Source organism: Atheta coriaria, unplaced genomic scaffold, assembly GCF_025399875.1.
Source record: "Atheta coriaria isolate IRGN ID8LTWV9N9 unplaced genomic scaffold, Caltech_Dcor_3.1 hic_scaffold_8_pilon, whole genome shotgun sequence".
Classification (NCBI taxonomy): domain Eukaryota; kingdom Metazoa; phylum Arthropoda; class Insecta; order Coleoptera; family Staphylinidae; genus Dalotia; species Dalotia coriaria.
In genome coordinates this window covers 687,357-711,468 of record NW_027045450.1, presented here as the reverse complement: position 1 = coordinate 711,468, position 24,112 = coordinate 687,357, and the positions used below count along the sequence as shown (strand labels likewise).

The 24,112-nt window shown below is 36.8% G+C and overlaps 3 protein-coding genes and 1 long non-coding RNA gene across 6 annotated transcripts; 1 reads left to right on the top strand and 3 right to left on the bottom strand.

Moving 5' to 3' along the window:
• Window positions 1-312: 312 nt before the first annotated feature.
• Window positions 313-3,268, bottom strand: LOC135797580 (5-hydroxytryptamine receptor 7). 2 transcript variants are annotated; one of them, XM_065310002.1, is made up of 5 exons: window positions 3,113-3,268; window positions 2,151-2,384; window positions 1,685-2,089; window positions 1,476-1,634; window positions 313-1,061 (listed from the first exon to the last, which is right to left on the bottom strand). In XM_065310002.1, the coding sequence occupies exons 2-5, from the start codon at window positions 2,382-2,384 to the stop codon at window positions 753-755; spliced, it is 1,107 nt and encodes a 368-aa protein (XP_065166074.1). In that variant the 5' UTR covers window positions 3,113-3,268; the 3' UTR covers window positions 313-752. The 2 variants fall into 2 exon arrangements, with proteins under 2 accessions (XP_065166074.1, XP_065166075.1); XM_065310003.1 differs by having other exon boundaries at window positions 1,476-1,619.
• Window positions 3,269-12,555: 9,287 nt separating this feature from the next.
• On the bottom strand, window positions 12,556-18,306 carry LOC135797078 (uncharacterized). 2 transcript variants are annotated; one of them, XM_065309263.1, is made up of 11 exons: window positions 18,002-18,306; window positions 17,649-17,936; window positions 17,269-17,591; window positions 15,687-15,865; window positions 15,506-15,620; window positions 14,903-15,026; window positions 14,520-14,662; window positions 13,988-14,460; window positions 13,410-13,596; window positions 13,176-13,335; window positions 12,556-13,061 (listed from the first exon to the last, which is right to left on the bottom strand). In XM_065309263.1, exons 1-10 carry the CDS (start codon window positions 18,220-18,222, stop codon window positions 13,196-13,198), a joined length of 2,193 nt encoding a protein of 730 aa, XP_065165335.1. In that variant the 5' UTR covers window positions 18,223-18,306; the 3' UTR covers window positions 12,556-13,061; window positions 13,176-13,195. The 2 variants fall into 2 exon arrangements, with proteins under 2 accessions (XP_065165335.1, XP_065165334.1); XM_065309262.1 differs by having other exon boundaries at window positions 12,556-13,335.
• Window positions 14,364-14,981, top strand: LOC135797079 (uncharacterized). Its single transcript, XR_010549447.1, has 2 exons — window positions 14,364-14,482; window positions 14,541-14,981. It is a non-coding gene; the product is annotated as an uncharacterized lncRNA (long non-coding RNA).
• A 139-nt stretch (window positions 18,307-18,445) lies between the features above and the next one.
• LOC135797077 (uncharacterized) lies at window positions 18,446-21,921 on the bottom strand. The gene is made up of 11 exons (XM_065309261.1): window positions 21,801-21,921; window positions 21,164-21,423; window positions 20,935-21,103; window positions 20,725-20,873; window positions 20,436-20,668; window positions 19,915-20,367; window positions 19,599-19,853; window positions 19,337-19,534; window positions 19,121-19,279; window positions 18,730-19,062; window positions 18,446-18,663 (listed from the first exon to the last, which is right to left on the bottom strand). The coding sequence occupies exons 2-11, from the start codon at window positions 21,406-21,408 to the stop codon at window positions 18,512-18,514; spliced, it is 2,346 nt and encodes a 781-aa protein (XP_065165333.1). The 5' UTR covers window positions 21,409-21,423; window positions 21,801-21,921; the 3' UTR covers window positions 18,446-18,511.
• Between the last annotated feature and the right edge of the window lie 2,191 nt (window positions 21,922-24,112).

Here is a 24,112-nt window from a genome sequence, read left to right as displayed (position 1 = left end):
TATCCTGTCGTTTTCCGCTTACAGTTAGTGTTTTTTAACTTTATTTAGAAGAATAGAACGTTTTTGTTTGGTTTGTTTCACATTTTATTAGGTTATTAAATAGAATTCGTTTATAGATAGGTTAGTTTTTAGGTTAGGAACGAAAAGGCACAATACATACACGCGAAATTGATTGTCAAGTAAAGAACACTCAGAAATTATAGTGGAGAATGTTAAATGCTTCAAAAAACATTAAAAACCACCAAACTTTAAGGTTAAATATAAAATTACATTGAAGTGTATAATAAGTTGCCTATATTAATTTTTTAATAGTTTTTGTTGATGTACGTTGTTTAACACTGATTTTTAGACAAATTAACAGAGCTAAAAGGTGTTTTTGGTGGTTTCTGATGTTTAGATTAGATTTTTATCCAAACTCCACAAAAAAGGAACGTATCCCGACTGCCGACAAAAACACATTTTCCTAACGAGAAAAAAAAACCGTCGCGCACTGTGGTCCTTTCTGTCCGAGCATTTTTTTTATCTCCTCACGTAAATTATGCAAATCCGAGGGCGGCAACGCGTCGGGGACATTGATATCATTTTAATTCTTTTTTATGTTCAGTTCAACGTCGCACATTTAATTTATACCTAACACCCGTACGTTGTAGTTTTGCCGTAGTTATTTTTTTGATAGTTGCGTAGTTTGGTTATGTTGTGTTGTGCCCTGAGTATGGCGCGCACAGTGTCTATGCTAAGACGATAATCACAGATCAGTAGAGATAGTGCGAAGACCGCCGGCGGACGGGCGGCGGACGCACGAGGCGTGGGTTGAAAGGACCAAGAGCCGCCTCGTTGGTGGAGGACGCGCTGCGATATAGTGCTGGCAACCGGAAACGACATGGCCGCTGCAGCCATTGATGATTCAGTGACCAGTAGAGTAGTGGACTGACGGCGGAGTGCATGTGGCCTACCAGGAGACAGGCACGGGCTACCAGGATTGGGGGCGGCTCACCTTTTGCTTCGGCGTAGATTAGGCAGACGACGTGTGGTAACCAACAAGCTGCAAACACGAACGCCACCTGAAAGCATACAAAAGAAACAAAATCCAAAATAAGTATTATTTGATTTTGTTTAGAAAAGTTTAAATAATTCATAAACTAATAAAGTTGTTAATAAATTATTAAACGGAGGTTATAATAGAATAAATTCGGGATCGAATACTTTTTACAGATTGTTTATAGCAGGAAGCAATACTGAGATATTGCAATTTTAAAATCGTAAATATTTAAAACAAGAAACAAAAAAGTGTTTCGGTTTTGTTCGAAAAATTATTAATATCTCAAAAACTAAACGTGATAAATACAATCTGTAAAAATAATATGCTTTAGAATTAAATTCCCTATAATTTAGTTTTTATTGCAAGTTGCTATCATTATTCACTTTTAAGTTATTCGCAATCAAAATAACATAAAAGTTTTTCACTAAAAACTTACCCATAACAATGAATTAGCCAATCTCCGTCGACTTCTAAGCGTACTCGTCGGCGGCTGAGTAACATCATCCACCTCATCACCGCCCCCAGCATTAGTGGTCCCATTCCTACCATTTTTCCTCACCCCATTGGTCCCTCTACGCTCCTGCATCAAAACAGTCTACGTTTAATTAGCGCCTGTGTCATTTCCCACACCGCCATCTTGTTTACCTCCGCTTCCATACGATTAGGAATACCCGCAACGATGATAACATGCGTCGGACGTCTTAGCAACGGCATAGGCAGCGGTAATTCACCATGTTTCGCCCTTGCAGTCAACGACAGCGCCGTCAACTTGGCATGAACCCCAAGATGCGAAGCCAACACCGCGCAAGCTGGTACCACATGCACGCACACCACCCGCATCACAAGAAACGTCCGTCGCAGTGTATTATCACGTTGAACAAACTGTAATCCCGAGAAGGCGGCGGCGGATAACCACGTGGCAGCCACCACACTCAAGAGTAAAGGTCGCCGACGCACTACCTGTGTTGCAGGGCGGTAGTTCTTCACGGTGAGGTAGCGATCCATTGAGATTGCCATCATGGACAATGTACTTGCTGATACAGGCCAGGCCTAACATTTTTTCATTATAAAATTTATTAAATTTGTTTTAATTTAATTTTGAATCAAATACCTGTAGAAATTGTGCTATCCTCCACCAAACATTGGACCACGATGATACTGCATATGTTGCAGCTGTGACTGGGCCAGCGATGCAGCAGACGAAAAAATCGGCGGCCACCATGCCCAATAACAGGGGGCTGCGGTTTTTTGCGCCTGGGCCGCTGCATAGGGCCAGGCCGAGGCTGCCGTTGCCCAAGACACCCACAAGGAACACGCAGCCATAAAGACTTAAGATATAATCCATCTATATTCAATAAAAATAGAAAGAATATAATTTTATTTTGTTTTGTGATGGTTTGATGAGTTTTTAACACTCGGTATTTATCAATTTCTACCTGCACAATCAACTCTTCAGAACCAATCTTATAACTTCTAATCAACGCGTCCAATTATGGATATCGTAACCGCAATCAATACTCAATTAAAATGTCTATTATTTATGATGAATTGCAATTGTTAAAATGTTTCAAAAATACTTTTAAAATAGCTTTAAAGTTGAGTTTAAAAAAATTGAGAAGTTTTTGTTTTCAAAGATGTGCAATAGTTGATTAAATTAATTCTAACTATTGAATTAATTATTATATTTTATTTTTGTAAAACTGTTCTAAAGTTGATTAAATTCTCTTTAATTCGATATATAATACTATGTTTTTCTGTCATGGAATCTGTATTTTAATTGAGTATAAACTGAGAGTACTAATTTTGTTTTCAACAGGAACAAAAACTTTAAAATTTAATTTTACAAAATTGTTTATATCTTTTGATAATATTCACGGATTTTAAAAATTTAAACTTTAAACGAAAGCTAAATAAATTCTCTATATAAATAGTTTTTGTTTAATAATTTTAATTATTATTACTAATAATAAAATAGAAGTAAACATTAAAACTGCGCAGTAATTATATTTAATGTTTGTTTTAATTTAATATCTATAAAAATAATATTCATACCACTAAACTAAATAAATTTACCTGAATGTATATAATTTATTGACTAAATATTCCAAATAGACACATTATTTATTTAAAATAGACTAATAAATTCTTTGTTTGCTGGACGTTTTCAAAAATATCTCTATTTCTCGAACTAAATAACTCCGCGTCGTAGATGGTCTCTCGCGACGCTCGTGTGCATCGCACGCATGCTGGCGAACGGTCGGACGCGGACTGCCGCCTCCGATCGGCCGCCCCCCAGCATCCAGCGCCGCGCTACCAGGGCAGGTCGCATGCGCTCGTATCATCGCTTCTCGTTACAACGTGCCCGCCAGTCGTTACATTCGCGTCGCGTTGTTCAGCGACGGCGGCAACGGCGGCGGCGGCGGCGAGGACGAAATTTTGTCGCGTATGAATGTGTCATTGACAGAGCGGCGTCGATTCATCATGCATCTAATATAACAACACGCAATTCGTCTTTGCATGGTTTTATGCCGCCGACTGTGACATGTTTGACAGTTTGTGCACGTGCCAAGGCATAGACTCGCGGATAATTTCGAAATATCGCTTTAATTCGACGTGAAAACGACTCATTTTCTTTCATATTTCTTTTCAAAAACAGAAAAGTGGAGAGTTTTCGTAAAATGCCTGCCATTTATTAACTAAACGTCCGATTTTTATTTTGCTTGCACAGTTTAATAGAGCATTAAATTCTACGTTAGATTTTTTACGCGTAAATGTTCTTAATTAATTAAAAATATTTTTTTGAGATTTTTAAAATTGCAATAGACATTTTAATAAAATAAAAATAATTTATTATTAAACACTCGGTATCTCCGGAAGTATAGATCCAATTTCAATTTTCTTTACGGATATTGAAAGATTATTAAATTTCCTTTCAGAAAATGTATTACTCATCATATTAAACTTTGTAAAACCACTCTTAAATTATTATTAAATAAAAAACTTTTATTTTATTGATGCATATATTAACTTTTACAAAAAACATAAATTAAAAAACTTAATAAACAAATAAATATATCAACATATACATAATTTGAAAGCTAATTAAATTACCTATCGAATGAACCAAATATCAATTTTCTACCATTTCTGGATCACGTGTTATTCGTCAGTAAACTCAGGCTTTCCCGCTGGTAGTTGTCATCTCAAACACGTTTCCCTCGCTGTCGTCGTGGGAGTGTGGGAAAGTCGCAAAGTATGTTACAACCGTGCGTTCAACGTTGCATTCCGTCTTTCGGCGACTCATTACGCATACCGCCGACGCAAATAGGTAATAGGAGCAGCGGCCAGAGCGACAATGTGAGCTCGCCGCGTCGCTAACGATTTAATTGAATCCAGCGGCGGGCCCGCCCTCGCGCCGGGGGCCGGGGCGAGCGCATTAGCCGTGCGACCGCTCGAATTTGCGGCCGGCTCAGAATTCCAATTAGCCTCACGCGCCCAGAGCTCACGTGTGCACCTTCACGACCACGCGGATCGTTTGACCTTTGCTTACGCCATCAATTTTGATGAAAAGACAGGAAAAATGGACAAATAGGCGAGTTTAAGGGTGGTTTAAGGTAAATTATAGTAGTTATGATAGTTTTGGAGTGTATAGCATAGATAGGTGTGTGTTGCGCATGCGCAAGTTTGAATTTCGTGCCAAATTTAGACATAAAACGACATAAAATGTTTAATTAAAGATTTCTCTAAAACTAATCGTGACATTTTAATTATTTAAACGTTATATGAAAGATAAATAAATAATCTTTCATACTAAGTTAAGATAATTATTGTGATATTTTAAGAAATATTCTTAAATAACTCATAAATCTTTACTTACGCCATCAGTTTTGATGAAAAAACAGGAAAAATAGACAAATAGGCGATTTTAAGGGTGGTTTAAGGTAAATTATAGTAGTTATGATAGTTTTGGAGTGTATAGCATAGATATGTAAGTGTTGCGCATGCGCGAGTTTGTATTCCGCGCCAAATTTAGACATAAAACGACATAAAATGTTTAATTAAAGATTTCTCCAAAACTAATCGTGACATTTTAATGATTTAAACGTTATATGAAAGACAAATAAATAATCTTTCATACTAAGTTAAGATAATTGTTGTGATATTTTAAGAAATATTCTTAAATAACTCATAAATCTTTACTTACGCCATCAGTTTTGATGAAAAATCAGGAAAAATAGACAAATAGGCGATTTTAAGGGTGGTTTAAGGTAAATTATAGTAGTTATGATAGTTTTGGAGTGTATAGCATAGATATGTAAGTGTTGCGCATGCGCGAGTTTGTATTCCGCGCCAAATTTAGACATAAAACGACATAAAATGTTTAATTAAAGATTTCTCCAAAACTAATCGTGACATTTTAATGATTTAAACGTTATATGAAAGACAAATAAATAATCTTTCATACTAAGTTAAGATAATTGTTGTGATATTTTAAGAAATATTCTTAAATAACTCATAAATCTTTACTTACGCCATCAGTTTTGATGCAAAAACAGGAAAAATAGACAAATAGGCGAGTTTAAGGGTGGTTTAAGGTAAATTATAGTAGTTATGATAGTTTTGGAGTGTATAGCATAGATATGTAAGTGTTGCGCATGCGCGAGTTTGTATTCCGCGCCAAATTTAGACATAAAACGACATAAAATGTTTAATTAAAGATTTCTCTAAAACTAATCGTGACATTTTAATGATTTAAACGTTATATGAAAGGTAAAGCCATAGTCTTTCATACTGAGTTAAGATAATTGTTGTGATATGTTAAGAAATATTCTTAAATAAGTCATAAACATGGTCACAATGTGTACAAACACAAAAAGTGTTGTAAAATTTTAATTATTTAACAAAAAATTCAAATTTTTGCAAATAATGATAGTAAATTAAACTAACTCTTCCTTTTTGTGTATTTTATGTTTGCAAAATACGGAAATTAGCATTGAACATCTGTTAAAGTAGCAAATTGAAAGAAAAGTTTAATTATTTCACTAAACGCTTTGTATTTCAAACACTAATTAAGTTAATTCCACCTCCAACAAAAGAAACCAGCTGCCAATTAGACACCCTAGCTTACACAATCATTCATTTCATCATTTGCAATTAGAAACGTCCTGAAATGAGCATTTAAAGCAAACATAAAGTGTGCATTCACGCATGCATGTGTTTAAAATCGATTGTAGCGTTGTATTTTTTCAGCCTCCATTAATATAATCGCAGATAATAGAAGCCGGAGATTTCTATTCGCTCGGCTGTCTTTTGTTGCTGGTCGCTGCTTTGTGCGGCGTTGTGCAGCATTATTAAGTGAAGGAGCGCGCGCCTACGCGAGCGCACGACGCGCTCGTTACACGTACGCTCATTGTAAGCCGAAGAGTATACCAAAGAGACCAGCGCGAGATGAATTAAGAAAGTGCTCCAACACGCCGACCAGGAACATCACAGCATCTCGCTCGCATGCAGTTTCGACTTCTGAACGAATGCAACCTTTCGAAATTCGAAGCGAAACGAGCACTCATTGTCGTAAAACCAACAATGAGGATCATTTTATGTTATTTCAGGAATGCGCATCGTCAGCTAAGATTTAAACATCGCATAAATATCATTAATAGCCGAAACTATCACTTGTCTAGCAAAAAAATACATTTTGAAGCTTTGAATTAAGGTTATGTTGAAATAACTGCTATTAACCTAAAAATATTGTTTTACAAATTAGATTAATCCGCGAAATCCACCTCTGCAGGTAGTAGGTATTATAGTTGATAAGAGTATATGTAACTATAAGTCCGAGCATGCGGAAAATGCGGAAAGCGTAGAAAATGCTGGGGAAAAAGAAAACGAAAAAGAGATTGTAGCGAGGCGAGCGGCTGGCGAGCAGATTGGCAAAAAGAAGCGGAAAACTTTAACGATGCGTATCCTGACCGATTGATGGGCTGCCATGGACGCGCGGCGCCCTAATAATATTATTTTTCGATCACTCCAGCGCGAGAGAGATTGAAATTTTGGACGTGTATAACTTTTTATGAACGTACATCGATTACACATGTTACATACAGTGATATTTCATTTAATTAAAGGGATTTGTTAGGTTATCTGTGAAAATAACTGCAGTTTTATAGTTTTAAATGTGTTTTAGTTCATGTAGCGCCATCTGGTTACAAATTAAGGAATTAGTTCAATATTGTGTGTTGTAAGCCTAAATTGCGGCTTCCCACAATACACATAGTCTGTCATTTCGAGTAAAAGACTAAAAAGTATCAAATTTTGGTTGTTTTTGAGTGTTTTTGTTGGTTAAACGTGTATTTTTCCATGGTGGGCTCCAAAAGTAAATAATACTTCTTTCTAAACCTTTAAAATGAATAAAACAAGTACTTAACACATATTAATATGTTCTAAACGACGCATATTTTCAAATTACACGTCCCAGCATCATAAATCAAGCCGCCATCGTTTCCATTGCGCACAAGATAACAATTGCCACGCACCAAAGAGATGGAGAAAAAAGTTACCATGCAAAGACAATATGATTATGCTCGAGTGTGAAAGGCTGTAAGCCGTAAGTCGTAAGACGTAACGATCGCTGAAACTGAAAAAACAGCTCCGCACGCACGCGGCGGCCAGAAAAACATGCAACGAGCTAAAAGCCGAAGAAAAAACGCAGAAGACGCACCGGGCGGAGGCAAAGTTTAAGACGAACTTAAACCCGCAGCCCGGAGTCGGAGTCGGAGAGTCAAAAATCCAGCCAGGACGAGTCGGCGACGAGACGTGCAGCCAAAGATCGACGATCTCCACATGAGCAGAAAGGTGAGCAGGATATTTTTATACAGGGTGTATAAAAATTACCTAAAACATTAAAATAACCTAAAAATTGCTATAAACACTAACGCCATCTATGATTAAATTTATAAAAAAATTAAAAAAAATATTTTTAGGTTTAAATTACTTGAAACACCCAGTGGATGAAATATGTGAGCCCTCATTTCGGGTGTTATTCGTGTATCGATTCCGTTTTTTTTCTTTCTTCTTTTATATCAAAATGAAACGAGGGCCGGGCGGCGAAAGAAAGAAAACTCGTCTTTCGGTGGATGGTGTGTGGTGCATGGTGCACACAGCAAGTGGCACGCTGCGTTTCTTCGAATGCTGACCGGCGTGAACTCTTTCGGCGACCCGCGGCGCGATGCACCGGGGTTACTCAGGTAATCGCCTACGCTCGGAATGCGCCTCTTCGGCGGAGACGCGCACACGAGTGGACGACCTTGGCTTGGTCAGCCACCGGCGTGGACCGCGATAATCTCACACACGCGCCTCATCATCATCATCATCATCATCGTGGCTTGTGTTTGTTCTTTATTTGCTTTTTAATCAATTTATTTAGGGTAAAAGGGTAATTTTGAGGTGTTTTGGGGGTGCAAAGTGGTTGTTATAAAAAGGACCATTGAGGAATTAAGAAATTTTATGTGAAAGCTTAGAAAATTTAGGATTTTTTGGAAAAATTCAATAATTGCAGTTTTAGTTTTTTTCTGAGAAAATTTTACTTTTAATTAATTTTTCGGGTATTTAACATCTAGTTACAAATTACAATTAAGTATAAAATGATAGAGTAAGTCGTTATCTACAAAATAAGTTATTAAAAATTAAAATTACTCGGTTAGTTCACAAGATAATGCAAAAATACGATTTTTGTCTTTTATACGGGTTGTAAATTAACTTATTATGATTATCTTGTTGTTTTATACTAAAAAAAAAACACTTAAAACAGTTTTTCTATCTTTAGTCTTTTGTAATTCATCAAAAACAATCTCGTTTAATAATTACGCTTACGCAGAACGTCAAAAAAAGACAAAGATTAACTTAAATTGCCAATTTTAACTATTCCTCTGAACATTTACTTTGTGTTTTCCGTCTACCTATCCTTCTCCCGATTACACTGGTCCATATCGAAGTTCAAAGTTTGCTTTAGCTTTCGCATTACCTTTACCTTTACATTTTCTGCTTTTACTTTGCTTTCCTGCCGCTGGTCCTGGCGCGCGATGTTTGTTCGCGTTCGGTTCTAACTCGACGCTAAGAGAGCTGTGTTGTGCTAGTGTTAGTTAGCCTTTACCGTCTGGGCGCTTTGAGGCTTTCGGTTTTCCGTTTTCAGCTTTCAGTGCTTTCGCTTTTTCCTATCATCTCTGCGCCCGCGTTGCTCGAGGCGGAAAAGCAACGCACGCGGCTAACGAAAAGCAATTTTTGCTCTTTAGTTGTTTAACTTTTCCCTGTGCGTCATTTCGGCTTTTCGATCACGGTCGGAATTTACTAACTAGAACTCGAGAGTAGTCTACATCATTAGGTATTAAATTGAGTTGAAAAAACGTGATAATTAGGGGCTTTTTTGGGTAATTTTGGTGGGAAAGTAAAGTGTTTTAGGGTTTTTAGAGAGAAAAACATTGTTTTAACATAAAATAATTGAAAATCTATATAAAACTCAACGTAAAAATAAGTATTTTGAAAAAATGTTGTTTTTTTAAAGAAAAATTGAAAGTAAAAAGGAATTTTTAGGTTTTTTTTGAGTGAAAAACATAGTTTTTACTATAAATAATTGAATATTTCTATAAAAATTATTGTGGAGATAAACATTCTATTATATTACATCAAAATATATCAAAATTACCCAAAATATTGGTCCCAAAACAAAAAATTTGTTTCTTTGAAACTTTTTTTTGGAAATTAAGCTAAAAATTAAGTTTAAACACTAGATAATTAAATCTTTGTATATAACTTTTCATAAAGAAGAGCATTCTGTTATACTACATAAAAAGAATGTCAAAATTACCCAAAATTTTGGTTTCAGAACAAAAAATTTGCTTAATTTCGCCAAAATCATTCCAAACTTGTCATTTTCTTAAACTTTTGATTAATTTTCTTTCCTTTGTCTAAAAAATCATAATTCCAGCAGAGATGTTGCAAATATGATGCAGAACTCAAAATGAAGTAAGTTTCGCGCAGTTTCCTCCCCGTCGGCTCGAAACTTGCGCTCGCGCTGCGAGTAGATACATAGTTTCTCGCGTCCGCGACGGCCTGCTTCTTTCTCGCGGCTGTCTTGGCCGGCGAAGAAGTTCGAGACCGCATTCCGGCGGCCGCTCACAATGCGGTCCGCGAGCGCGCGGGAGGCTGTGCCGCGCGCCACCGGCCGCGGCCTCATCGGAATGAGGCCCGACTGGCCGGACCGGTTATGGTAATTCCGCGACTGCGGGTAACGTTCGGAGCCTGCGCCGCCCGTTTTCATCTCTTTTTCCTACCAGAAGAGAAGACCAACGACTCGCACACCTCAAAGTATTCTAATGAACGCACGGAAACTTTTTGAAACATTCGAAAGATTAATTAATCCACTGCGTTATGCTACGCCATTTTGTTTCCAAAAATTATTTATAAAGTTTAATATGAAGTTTATAAAAATAAGTGAAAACTTTGTTCATTTTTCACGTTGTACGCTTCATTAATCTTATTTTTGCGATGTTGAAAACAAAACAAAACTGTGATTAGAATGCAGAGTGTATTGTATTCATTGTAATTCAATCAACTGCTCCTCCTGTGACTTTGTCTCATGTCGTTAATATTCTGGAAGCAGCCAGAGTAGTACGAGTACATCCTACGTGATTGCATTATGTTTTGTGAATCAATTGTGAATGATCCTGTATAGAAGTGAAAAACATATTCGTGTGTGCGTTCGAAAACCGCTCACGGTTATTTTTAGCCTCGTTGCGTCTGTCTGATCTTATGGTGTTTATCCCACCATGAGATCTTCTCTCGCGTGTGGTGCAGGTATTCCGGCTGGTTTCTACCTGTTGTGAACCTGCACCAACCCAATTCCAGACGAGTCGTGAGCATCATTAATTGATTGCCCGAGAAACAACAAAAAGGTAACCCTTTTCAAAGAACACACCTTCAAAGATTCTAAATTGGATACCAATAAAAAAATAAGTCAAAGAGAAATTTTTATAAAATGCCAGCGGGAGTAATAAAAAATTTAAAAAAAGTGGAGGTGAGGTATTTGTGTTTTTGAATCAGGTGGTACCCAAAATGTCTTCCCAATTATCCTTGTTGTGGGTATACCTTGATACAGAAAGTTTGGCAAAAGTTTTTAGCCCGTTCGGAGGTAGTCCAGCGAACAGGTCTGGATGGTCGTCGTCGTCGTGGTCGTCGAGCAAAACTGGTTTCGCCGGCCGGCGCGAGAGTAGTCGTCGAACTTGATCGGCCGGGCGCGCGCCGGCCGCCAAAGGGGGAAAGCCGAAATCGTGTCGGCCGCTCGCCGCTCGGCTCCGGTCAGTCCTCACGTCCTCAGTTCTTGAGATGGTGCGTTGGCAGTTGGCGGTCGTGTGCGTTCAAATCACCGCGCACCACCAAAGAACACCCGATACAATTTTCCACCCAAGCGCAGAAAAAAAACTTTCTTTCTAAACCCGGCGAGTGTAATCAAAGTTGTGTGCTAATAAAACCTAAAAACTAAACTGTGGGTATTGTATTCTAATCACGTGTGCGACGAGGTTGCTTTCGAGGTAATCCATGACCGCCGGCAAAGTTTGCGCACGCAATTAGCGCGCGCGCATGCGCGATCAACTAAGCCACGTTTTGAATTTTGTTCACATTTTACACACGCGTGGAACTGATATTTTCTTTGGTTATCTAGCTGTATGAGTTTTGCTGGACCGTCATAAAGCTAGGTTACCGGAGTTAAAACCAGTTCCAGATCAGCTCCGAGCCAAATTTTAGCAAAAATATGTGAAAACACAACAGGTACGAATACCAAACACACCTTATACTTATACTATATATCAGGTACCCATAGACAGATGCGCAAACAAAAATCAATGCTTAACATCTACCGTTCGTTCCGAGAATGCCGATAAAAGGTAAAATGTTAAATGTTGAGTGGTACAGGTAGATGTGATGATGCTGCAGTCCCGAATTCTCGTTCGTTGTTGATTCTCGGTCGGATCAATTTTTTCGGACGCTGCAAACCGGTTTGCGAGCCGATCGGGTTTTACGAGCCGCCATTCTAGCTTCAATGATCTCCGATCGGAATTCGTTTCGGGCTCATCGAACAGATTTCATTTCGAGCAGCGATAAAATTCACATAAACAGGCTGCACGCTCATTTTCGGATTCGTGGAAGGTGGAAACGACTCTAATTTGACATATGATTCATTGTGCGGTCAATTTTTGAGTTCCGGGACCATTTTTAGGAAAAGGAAAAATGTCACCGGGGCATATTTTATTTAAATTCATAAAATATTCGGTGATTATTAAAATATAAGCGTTGGTATACTTTTATTTACATAAAAATTTTAAAAATGGTACCATTTTTGGGACCATTTTGGGTACCATTATTTTTTCTAACCTAAAAATGTTTATAAATATTATTTTTTGTCATAAATAATGGTAATATAGCATTTTCAATCCAAATTTGTATAAAAAAGAAAAAAGGTACCATTTTTGGGGACATTTTTTTATTTTTTGATATAAACTTATTTTTTTTTAGAATTTCATACAAAAATAAAATCCATTTTCATAAAAAACACTTATAATTTGAAGAAAATATGTCTAACTACTTAAAAAGTGCCATTTTGCGCCATTTTTGAACTATTTTTGGTGCCATTTTTTTAACCTACAAAATATGCAAAATTTTGGCCACAATTAACAAAATTTAACTAAAATCTACATATTACAAAATTAGGTGACATTTTACGTTATCTGCCAGTATAAAAACTTATTCCTACACGAATTAGTCATACACTTATACAAACTAGACACGGCATGATGTCTCATGCCTCATTCTGTTATTCCTAAACCTACCGAGAAGGAGAAGTGTATACCCAATGGAAAATCGATGGCGTCGCTCGTAATTTGTACGTAAAAGCCGCACAACATGGAATCCACATATACCTGCCTGTCTTGGCCGTGTGTGCGTTTATGTGTGGGATGCGAGGCGCATAAAACTTTGCGTCATTTTCGAGCGAAATCGACAAAAGAATGTTGGCGCACAAACAAACACGACAATAATGAAATTATCCTCATACAATCTGCATACAATACACATACTAGGTACTTACATTTATTACTTTGTCGAACATCAATGTTTTAAATAATTTGATATTAAAGCGATCGCGACTAGCAGCGAGCAGGATGTTGACATGCGCGTGGGTGACGCGTTCGTCCTCCACGATGTGCGAATGTTGATTAGCACTTGGTCAGAATATCTACATGCGAATTCTGCAGTAAAACAAAAAAAAATGCAAAACGTGTTGATACATTTAAAAACTCCAGTGCGCATGCGTAGATCTTACCTGCACATTGGGTTGCCGTGTGATTAGTTGTAAAGTCGAATCGTAGTGAGCAACCAGTGTTACCATCACAATAATCCACAGTGTTGAAAGTCACTTCATCACCACTCCGTTTTGATGTACATTTTTTGTTGGCAATCTTGTCGATTGCATTGTAAACACAAATATTCAACTCGTAACGGCTTCTAACCTATAAAATAGTGGAGATATAAGATTCAAAATGGTTGTATTGAATAAAATCAGGAAAAGAAAGTCCGAAAGCGAACGGAATGAATGAAAGGCCGATTGTCGCAATCAACAATATGGCGCGCGCGTGTATAGAAGTGTATTTTATCCGATTTCGACTGTCTTCGAATTGCACACGCCGCTCTGACCGACATTTCCAACAAATGGCACTTTCCAATCATCTTTGCACCACGCTTAAGTTAAACTTTAAGTCGCATTAACTCAAGATACATACGACAACCGGAAATGTGATCGTTATTAACCCGATTAAACGACGCGCGACGATTTATACATCCGTAACAAAACACGTGAACAAAAAGCATCAAATACTTTCAATACAACAAACAATTACTTACACTAACTGTAAGATCCTCCAAAGATAAGTATTTCCCATCAATTTCATACGTTGTGGTCATGTTAGGCGTAATGTAATCTTCAAAATTCACTTCGGATGAATTTCCGTGTACGTCAGCAATGGCCGCTGGTATTTCATTTAAATGTTTAGCGATTTGTATAATGGTATCTTTAAGTTCAAAGTCTTTGACCATAATTAAATGACTGTCTCCAGGTGTTATCAACTGACTGTAGGTCCTGGCATGTTCAGAATCAGTCGCCAAAATTATCCGGGCTTCCGGATAGGTGTTCCGGATGGAATCCAACGATTTCTTTGAAGTTACCAGGTCGTTGTCCGTTAAATAAGAAGATTGACCCAGGATAACTATGACTTTTCCATGGGGACGCTCGAAAAGGGTCCGAGGTGTACCGGAAATGTTTTGGTAGTATGCTATTACTTCATGTAAACAGGGCGTTAAGGATAAACCACTAGGCCCTGTAAATAATAAAAGTAAATGGTAAAAAGGTAAAATTTAGGTTATGTTATGTGTTTACAATCGTTATTGTTGATTTTAGACATGGATTCGTAAATTTCCAAGACGTCATTGGTGATATTCACTAGCCATCGACCGGAAGTTCCGCTTATAAGCCCAATACGACTGGAGTAATGTGATACATCAGCTTGATCAACCAGATACCTGTAGATTTTGTAGATAAAATAACGTTTACCATTGTTTTGGTGAAATTGAAACTATTAGAGGAGTTTATGGGGGTGGTGGAGGCGGTGTAGAGATAAATTAATGCAATCACTGTGCAGGTTGCAAAATGCAGTCTTAATAGACTCATTATGAACTTTTGACTTTGTAACTAAACATTTTGAGGTTATGTTACAAATTCTAATGATAATAGCTGTATTCTTAGGTTAGTTTTGTACTCACGAGAAAACCAGTTCCATTTGATACTGTGTATAACTATGATCTGCGATTATAATCACTTCTAAACGTTTTTGAACTCCCATCGAATCTTTACTCTCGCATTCTTTGAACGCCGAGACCAATAATCCTACAAACAAACAAAAAAATTAAGCATGAATGTAAATTACAAAAAAAAAATCTAAAAGCTCTCTGCGTCAACAAGCATCGATTATGAAAAAAATATCATCCACATACAAAACAAAGCACAATAAAATGGCGTCGCCGTCGTAAAAATAGATTCTTCCCCCGAGCGGAGTTCATGCAGATTCCCGCCGAAACGATTTTCCTGTATTGGATTTGATTATTTTATCTCTGGCGAGCGCGCGTTTTTGTAATTTTTTGTTCGGCTTTAGGGAATGTTCACCAGTCGTTCGCTTAATTTGATTTATCGACGAAAAAAGTGCGCTCGCAACGATTCCAATAAAATTCCAGCCTGCGGTCAGCGAATCAAACGGTCACGGGTCATAAACATCGACGCGCTGCCATTTTGTGTATTTTATCCGATGAGAAGGGTAGGGGTAACATGACGGGTCAATGAACTAAGATATTATTATTGTCATCACTTACCAATATTAGAATTCAAATGGTTTATTCCACCCTTGGCCAAATTAGAAATATTTTCATCAACTAACTTCACATTATAATTTCCATAAGTGTTTAATAGTTGTGTCACTTTTATAACCTAAAATATTAAAGAAAGTGTTGAATATATCAAAATGGCGGATTATATATAAATGGTTAACCTTACTTCTTTTGTAATGTTGTAATCTTTGAAAATTCTCTCTAATCGTTCTTCTCGATTGCAGGCTCGAATACTATGGTCGTATGGAACACCCCGAGGCGAGTAATACGTCGAAATTAACTGGGATAAACTCGTCGCCGGAAACTCGTGATACCACCTGCGCACCTCCATGGAGAGAATCAATCCTGCAGAGACACAAACAAAACAATAACATCGTTGTGACGAAAGAAAACAAATTAAAACCTACGAAGCGAGAAATAAAAACAGGAGTATATTAATACAAATATTTTGATTGAACCGGAAGCTGGTCGTATTAAATGCGGAAGACGTCGATTGGCGACGGAAATATAGCAAATGGTAATGTGAGAAGTTTCCGCGTTATTTATGCTGAAAGTTTTTTACTTTTATTTTTCGATAGAAAAAGTTTCAGGGAAAATATGAGAATAAACATGATCAAGCATCTCTTAACATTTTTCTTGCTGATTTTAATGTTTTATTATAAAGAGAATTTTCCGTAGATTAAGTATTTTCAATCCGTTCCTCTGTATTGCTTTTAGTTTTTGAGATATTTGCAATTGAAAAAAATGGCAAAAAAATAAAAAATTTCAAATTATCACTTTAAATTAAATTTTGTGAAGTTCTACCTATTAAAATATGATTATTTTATTTTCATATCTTTTAGAGAATTTATCGAAGTTTCTAAATCTTTGATACGTTCCTTTCTATCATTTTTAGTTTACGAAATATTTGCAAATGAAGAAAAAAAAATGTAAAATTTTTGAATAAGCAATTTTAATCGCATTTTTTGGGACTTTTAGAGAATTTTAGAAGTTTTTAAATCTGCAATCCGTTGGTCTCTATCATTTTTAGTTCAAAAAGTATTTTAAAATTTGTAGAGAAAATAATCAAAATTTTGTCACAAAAAAAATCGAATTTGAATTAAAAGAATTTGATTGCAATATAAATAGTTTCCTGTGTGGTATATGTGTTGATTTAGTAATAATTTCCTTTTGATAATGCTGAAACACGTTTGCATCGATCGCCGAGTTCGGTTTACTAATTAATACCAAAGCAAATGGCGTCTGTTGGCTGATCAATTCGAAATTGTAATCGCGGTAATCAAAGCGATTGCTGACGCTCCCGAATAATCGCAACCCGAATTGAAATTCAAATTTCTATCATCTCCGATTCGTATAATAATGTTTACGTGTTACATTGACTAAATATCAACACAATAGATTCCTATTCATACTGAATATAACCTCAAAATGCTTGAAAACAACCTCAAAACAGAAAATGGTAAATGCTCGCCGAGTATTAGTGTCTGCGGTTGTGTTTGTTTTGTTTTTCAATCGTCCTAATGCGAGAACTAAACCGTTAAAGCTCTCGTGGGTCGTTTTGCGTCGACACCTCGCTTTGAAAGCGTTCGAGTCGAGTGGCGCACGCGGATTATTTAGTTTCGAGTCGGTTTTGGGCCTTCAAAGGGCGATTTGTTTAAGCGCCGCGTGTTAATCCCGCGTTTCGGGCATTTCGGGAGCAATTCAAAAGTTTCCCCACCGAGGACTTAAACATATACACGTAACCATACCATCAATAGCTCCAAGTAGTTGTGCTACATTTCCATCCCAGTGATTTCCCTTCAGATAAAACTTTCCTGGTTTGATGGTGTTGTTCCAAACACCCGTATTGAAGATATTAGGTTTATCAGTTGCTTGATTGATTATCGCTTGCCCCAACATACCACCGAGTGTCGCCAGCCATACATTATCCACATCTGTTGAACTATTGGTTCTTTCAAAAGCTGATGCTATACCAGCAATCAAGGGACCAACAGAAACAGTGCCCCATTTAGTGTAAATCACACCTTTTTGTTCAGGGCAATCAGAATATTCAGTTACACGCTCAAAAGGTCTGGAAAATATTAAATAAATTAACCTCAAAATAAAATTGTAAAAACTGAAGGTATACCTTGATTCATCTTGGAGATGACCTAATTTTTTGTTTAGATTAATCGAGCAGGTTTTACTTTCATCTCCCCGCAGGCGTAAATCAACAGTATCAGAGATAAGAAAATGTAACAGGCAAAATTCCTTGGTGGTAAGAACATCCGGAAATTGTAAATTGGCATTTTCTCCAGTTGTGAGGTGATCTACCAGGTAGGAATGTCTGAAAAACTGTGGGCCTACTCCACGATATGGTAGAACCGTCCTGGTGTATCTTGAGATGGATGCGTGTTGAATACCATCAAATTTTGAACTAAAAATGTTTAAAAAACACAAAAATATTGATGGTACCACTAATACTACTAATATTTTACTTACACATGTAAAATAGCATTGGATATCAATCGAATATTAGGTTCTGTTTTATTGTGTTCCAATTTCCTGATCAATTCTACCAAAGTTCGCGGTTCAAACGGCGGAAAATGATCGGTTTGTAGGTCATACTCTTCACTGTAGCACTTAATCAATTGTGTGGGAATCTGAGAAGATAAACTCATCACCAAATCAACGAATAAACAAAAAATTAAGAATTTAATCATTTTACATGCGTTACAAACTGACTTAAACTGAAATAACTGCGATTTGGCAGCTGCAGTGCAAAGGTGTACAAAAACTGATTATTATTCAGAACACTCATCAAATGAACACAATAGATTATGTTATCTTATCTAATTCGAGAGTAAGGTAAACACTGCATTTGGGTGTTACAAATACTATCTTTTACTTTTGTAATAAAAAAAATGTGAATGCAAACAGCAAATATTAAAATTTAGTATAAAAGTTTTATTTAAATATGGATAAGTTTATGAAAAGCGACAGTATACTATATTAATAAAATTTGTTGATAAAACTGATAATCATAACGGTCATGATGCATGTGAATGAGCTGGTAAGTTTCATCCCAGAGTTTGGATCGCTGCAGCTGAAACCATCGATTTGTACGGTGACCTTGAGGTTGTCAGTGAAACGACAACCGTTATCTGTAAATTTTTAAAATATTTACATTTTACAATATTTTCCTATGATATAGTTATTTATGTGTTTACCTGCGCAACGAGCGCTTGAAGTCTCTGTGGTATGACCAGCGACCAATGCAAAATTGAAATCACTACCGGAAGTCAATTCAATGCTTTGTTCACCAGAACCCAGGACTACACAGTTTTCAGTTGGTTTATCATCGTCTTTGCTTGAACAGATGGTGAGGTTGCCATTGGCCTGCGACCTGAATTTCAACGTTTTGGTACCCTCGCCGGAAATGAACTGTTTGGACACCTTGTAGTAGTTGGTAGTCCCTGGTTCGACGTAGACTTCCATTGTATCCGAGCTGGTACCACCAGACATGGAACTTCCACATTTAGGGTTGATGATCTTCCTGGGAGCTGGAAATATTATTTTTATTAGTAAAAATACAAAATATTTATAATTTTTCAGGGGTACCTTCACGTAGACGATGAATTAAGTTGTCCAGAGTCATTTTTACATCAGTTTCGGAACTGGGAATACTTTCAGGTACGATGAAAATATCCGAGGAAGGATTCCGGACGAAATTGTTGTAAACTTCACGGCTACCAGTTCCAAGAACAATATGCAGGGAACCTTCAAATACAAAACATTTAAATTTGATCTTTTAAGATCTTTTGATTATATTCTTACCTGGATAGTAATTATCCATAACAGAACTAAATCTGCTGGAAATCGTACTTCCCTGAGAGGAATCTGTTGTCTTTGGCATGAAGAGTACCGTTGATGATTTCCCATTCAACTTTGATTTATCCTGGTGCATCAGGGCACGCTGTTCATGAAGGTCTTCAACAGCTAACATTGATTTATAGGAATCAAAACCTTTCGCACCTGAAGATTAAAAAAAACACCAATAGTTATCTCTAATTTATTGATGAGGATTATAATCACTTACTGTTATCATAAACTGTCCTGTTTACATACTGAGCAAACTTGGAAATACTCCAGGTGGAGTTTACCATGATGGTACCATCTTTAGCATTGACCACAGTATAATTACTCTCATACTTATTAATATCCAAATTATCAAGGATATAAGATATTGTACGATGGACATAATCAAAGGACCATGTGGTATCCAAAACAATGATCAAGTCTGTAGCAGTTCTGTCCAGGTTATCATAATCGCATATTACATTTGCTATTTGAGCTGGAATAAAATTTAAGGGCACCTTTAATATTTTTCTAATTTTTTGACTTGGGAAACATACCTATTCCATTGTTATAAGCATCAACAGCTCTAGACGTTAAACTCTTGATGTTTTCCGAATCAGGTGAGACACCAAAAGTGGTGTCCTTGTTGTACAGCTCAGCAAACGCCACGGTTTGTTGTTTGAGAATCTCAGAAGGTGCGTATTGCGCATTAAATTTATTCCTGTTACATGCCCTGTACTCAGTTGAGAACACACCACGATCGGAATAATAAGCATCCAGGATCTGGGACACCTTCAGGTTACGATACTTATCACTCCAGGCCCGAACATTAGAAGCAAGGATCAAACCGTCCAAATCCGCTCGGAGTTCCGGGTTGGTAAGAAAAACTCTTGGTTTACCTTGTTTGAAGTAGTAATGTGGGGCGAGGGTACTGTTAAAACCACCTTTGGCACCAATACTGAACTTGTCTTCTGTTGATCCTTCCAGGAAAGCTACCTCTACTAAATCACCTGTAGAAACATCCAATTTACATAGTGGTACCATGTTTAGAAAGAAGTAAGAAGTAAAGAAGGTATACCTGCAACGGTAACAGCATATTTGCTATCAAGTACAATATCATCCTGAACAAAACTCTGCGTTTCGAAACCTGATGCAATGGCGGCCAAAAGGGTACCAGCTTGTATTTCTCCCCAACGGGTGTAGACCACACCGTTTTCCATAGGGCAATCACTCACCTCGTCACTGTTTAGACCACCACTACGTCCAATGTTTATATTCACACGTTCTACTGCGGGTTCTTGAAGGGCACTCCTGAAAATCAGACATATTTTAGTATATAAAGTATTAATGTATATTAAGTTGCCTACGTTTCTTCGAATTCTTCTCGTTCAGGTTTTGTGACGTTTTTGGCTTGTCTCGGACGACGACGATATTGTCCAGCATGTTTACAGACAGTACTTTCATCACCTCGTACCTTAAGTTCTACAGTGTTGGAACTCATGAAATGCATTGCACACTAATTAAAACAAAAGTAAAATTAGTTGATATCAGTAGGAATATGGATGGGAATTACTAACATGTTCAACCAAAGTTAGAGTATTGTCTGGGAAGGTACTTCCAACATTTGGTAGCAGTTTATCTAACATAACACGGTTCTTGTTGGCCTCTTCACCTTTCGGGGAAAAGGGTAACACGTTGATATTAGGGTTTGCATAATATGATTTTTGGATACCATCTTGACGGAAACTACAAAAATAACAAAAACACGTTTACATGCATTAACTTAAACTGAAATGATATTTTTACCGATGTGCAAGTTGAATTGATAGTGTCCTTGCGTCCAAGTTAGGTGCGCCATCTTCAATCTGCCTGATAAGATCAATAAACATATTGATGGTAGCCGGAAGACGTTGTTCCGGATGATATAATTCAGTTGTATTGTAACATATCCTTAAAGTATCAGCCACATTGGAGCCGGTGTTGGCCGAGGCGTGGACCCATCCGCATGACAACAAGATGGCCGCCGCAGCAATCCACATCAGTTGTGTCATTGCCACAGTTGGTGACTAAAAACGAAGCTAAAATTAGGATACACACACACTTTTCGTGTCAATAAATTGATAAGTAGATCAAATGCGCGTTATCAATTATTACAAAATGGCGGAACAAACAGAACTCTTATAAAACTCAAATAATTATTAATATTGGAGCAAAACATATATTATATAGGTACAAATGTACATAAATTCCTAATTTAATTAAAATAACGTGACTTAAGTCAAAATTACTTAAAATGGCGTTCTAAATTAATATTTTACTATGATAAGAATATGTGAGTCATTTTATGGCACACCCAGTTTCGTAATTATGTTTTTTACATATTTTTATAAATGTCTTAAGTAAAAATTAAGGAAAAAATGCATAAAAACAGTTTTAAACTTACTTTTTGAAGTTATTATGTAAAAATTACAAGATTTTCATAAATTTTAACGTGCGTATTCACTGAAACTTGATTACACTGCAACTGTTGTACCTGTACAACTCAATATCATAGGATAAAATCCCCAAGCAACCTGCAAACGTTAGATAAGATAAAATACTTAATCAAACATAGCTAGCGAAAGCGGTGAATGAGGTCATTATTAAAACACAATCATATATGTTGTATGTATGTCTAAATCACAAATTTATTACAACTTTTAGCCTAGATTACAAATTCTAGAACATATTACACATAACCTAAACATAACCTATACAAATAATCTGTCAATGACAAAATGACAAACATAACCAAACTTTTCAATTGTATTATGTTGATTTCTTCGACGGTGCAATCTTCTGAATATGCGCCGAATTATGCTCGGCGTCTTCCGGACCTGTTTTCGTCTGTGGTTCCTTCGGAAGGTCCGCAGGTAGCTGCGGTTGCAACTCGTTGATGGCTCGCCCTGTGTTGATCTGATGCTTCGCTGCGTAAGCGCGGAACGCAGCCGCTAAATCCAGATTAATATTCTCCAGCGGTTCGTCACCTTGTCGAATGAATACAGGGATATATCCAGGCATAGGTGGTAAAACTGACGGGCACTGGCAAGTGCCAAAGGTGCAGAATCTGAAGAAAATCATTTTTAGTAATTTTTTTATTTTTTCACTTTTTGGTTTTAAATGTTATTTATACCGATTTGATTGCACATTGTGATGAACACTATAAAACACAGTAATATACTGAACTTCATTGTGAAGTATTTTGGTGCGTGGTTGATTCACGTTGAGTATTTTGCGGATTCAAAGTTGAGATGCGCGACCGGCACTCGCAAACCGACTGGCCATTGACTCGCCTCGGATTACCTTTTATATACATATAAAAGCATCATCATCATCTCTGTGGGCTTCGTGTTGCGACTTGCGGTGTGGTCTTCGGATGCGAAACGCGACGCAGATTAGAAGTGCCCACTTTGGCATTTACCGCTGCTTATCACTGCACACTTAACACATATTTCTTCGCCGAGTAAATAGGAAATAATCATTTAGATGATGAACCAAGAACACTTGAGTTTGTCATCGTTGGAATAATAAAATAATAAAAATAAAATATAAGTTTTTCGCGAAATGCGAGCGTTTGTGATGATTTATTATCAGAAATAGTTTTATACTTTTTAAGATGATTAATTAAGGTTTAATCTGCGTAACGCTGCCGGAATTAAGATTAACTCGTCGCTTGATGGGGTTTATTTCCTGGTGGTGGTTTTCTTGGCCCACTTCGTTTAACACATTTAATAGTTGCGTCGTTTGTCTTAAAACTGAAATTCCAGTAATCCCAGTAATTTCTAATTTTATGCATGATGAATAAGCGTGATATTAGTGTCGGTTCGTCGCTCGCGTGTGCAACAAAAGATAATTTCGAAAATCATAAATAAAAATTTACCAGAAAATTATGTGCGGAATGCACATTCCGTTCCGAAATGTGGAATAAATACAATGTGGGAACGTTTGCTAACGAGAGGGAGTTTTCAGGGACGTGAAGAAATGTTTGCAACGTTTTTAACGAACAAGCGAGTTGGAACAGGTCGACGAAAAGGCGTTTCGAAATCGATGGAATTTATTACAGCAATTTGTCTGCTCGACTAACGCACAAACACTACGCAAAAAACAACAAAAAACGAAGTGCAATTTTGAATCGTTATAACTTTGGATTCAGAAATCAAACAGTATTGAATCAAGCATCAATTGAAAGATAATTTAAAACTGTATATACTCTTAAAATTTTATTAATAAAAAATAAACCGTTATTTAGTAATCAGCAAAAAACAAAATATTTACATTATGGAGGTTATTCGATGTATAGGCAACTTTAACAACTTGCAACATACGATTTAGTCTTCCTGATTTTATTAACGCTGATGCAATGTGAAAATTATAATAATTAGCTGCATAATAAACGTGCATTACTGCAAATGAAGCAGACAAAGCGTTCGATTGAATGTGAACACTCTTCCAATGACGATTCAATCATTGAAACTCACGATTTTTATCTTTTACCGCCGATTAACATCGATTTATTGCATTCTGTTAATAATCACCGCAAAAAAATCAAAGCTACAACATAAACATCATTGATTTACTCATAAAGAAAAGGGAATTTAATTATTATTAACTTTCGGACTTGTGATTGGCACTTGTTTATTTATTTACAAGCATTTATTTTCCGCATTGTCTCTGCGAATAGATTTTTATCGTGCGGTTTGCGTTATTCGCCTGTCA

Excerpts from the sequence above, each read along its gene's own strand:
- LOC135797077 (XM_065309261.1), bottom strand. The coding sequence starts at position 21,408 with ATGACACAACTGATGTGGATTGCTGCGGCGGCCATCTTGTTGTCATGC. Across the intron at positions 19,280-19,336 it reads TATGGATAATTACTATCCAG|GTTCCCTGCATATTGTTCTT; the intron begins GTAAGAATATAA and ends TTGTATTTGAAG. Across the intron at positions 19,063-19,120 it reads AATTCATCGTCTACGTGAAG|CTCCCAGGAAGATCATCAAC; the intron begins GTACCCCTGAAA and ends TAATATTTCCAG.
- LOC135797078 (XM_065309262.1), bottom strand. The coding sequence starts at position 18,222 with ATGATTAAATTCTTAATTTTTTGTTTATTCGTTGATTTGGTGATGAGT. Across the intron at positions 17,937-18,001 it reads TCCAATGCTATTTTACATGT|TTCAAAATTTGATGGTATTC; the intron begins GTAAGTAAAATA and ends AAACATTTTTAG. Across the intron at positions 17,592-17,648 it reads CATCTCCAAGATGAATCAAG|ACCTTTTGAGCGTGTAACTG; the intron begins GTATACCTTCAG and ends AATATTTTCCAG.
- LOC135797580 (XM_065310002.1), bottom strand. The coding sequence starts at position 2,384 with ATGGATTATATCTTAAGTCTTTATGGCTGCGTGTTCCTTGTGGGTGTC. Across the intron at positions 2,090-2,150 it reads GGATAGCACAATTTCTACAG|GCCTGGCCTGTATCAGCAAG; the intron begins GTATTTGATTCA and ends AAAAAATGTTAG. Across the intron at positions 1,635-1,684 it reads CTAATCGTATGGAAGCGGAG|ACTGTTTTGATGCAGGAGCG; the intron begins GTAAACAAGATG and ends AATTAAACGTAG.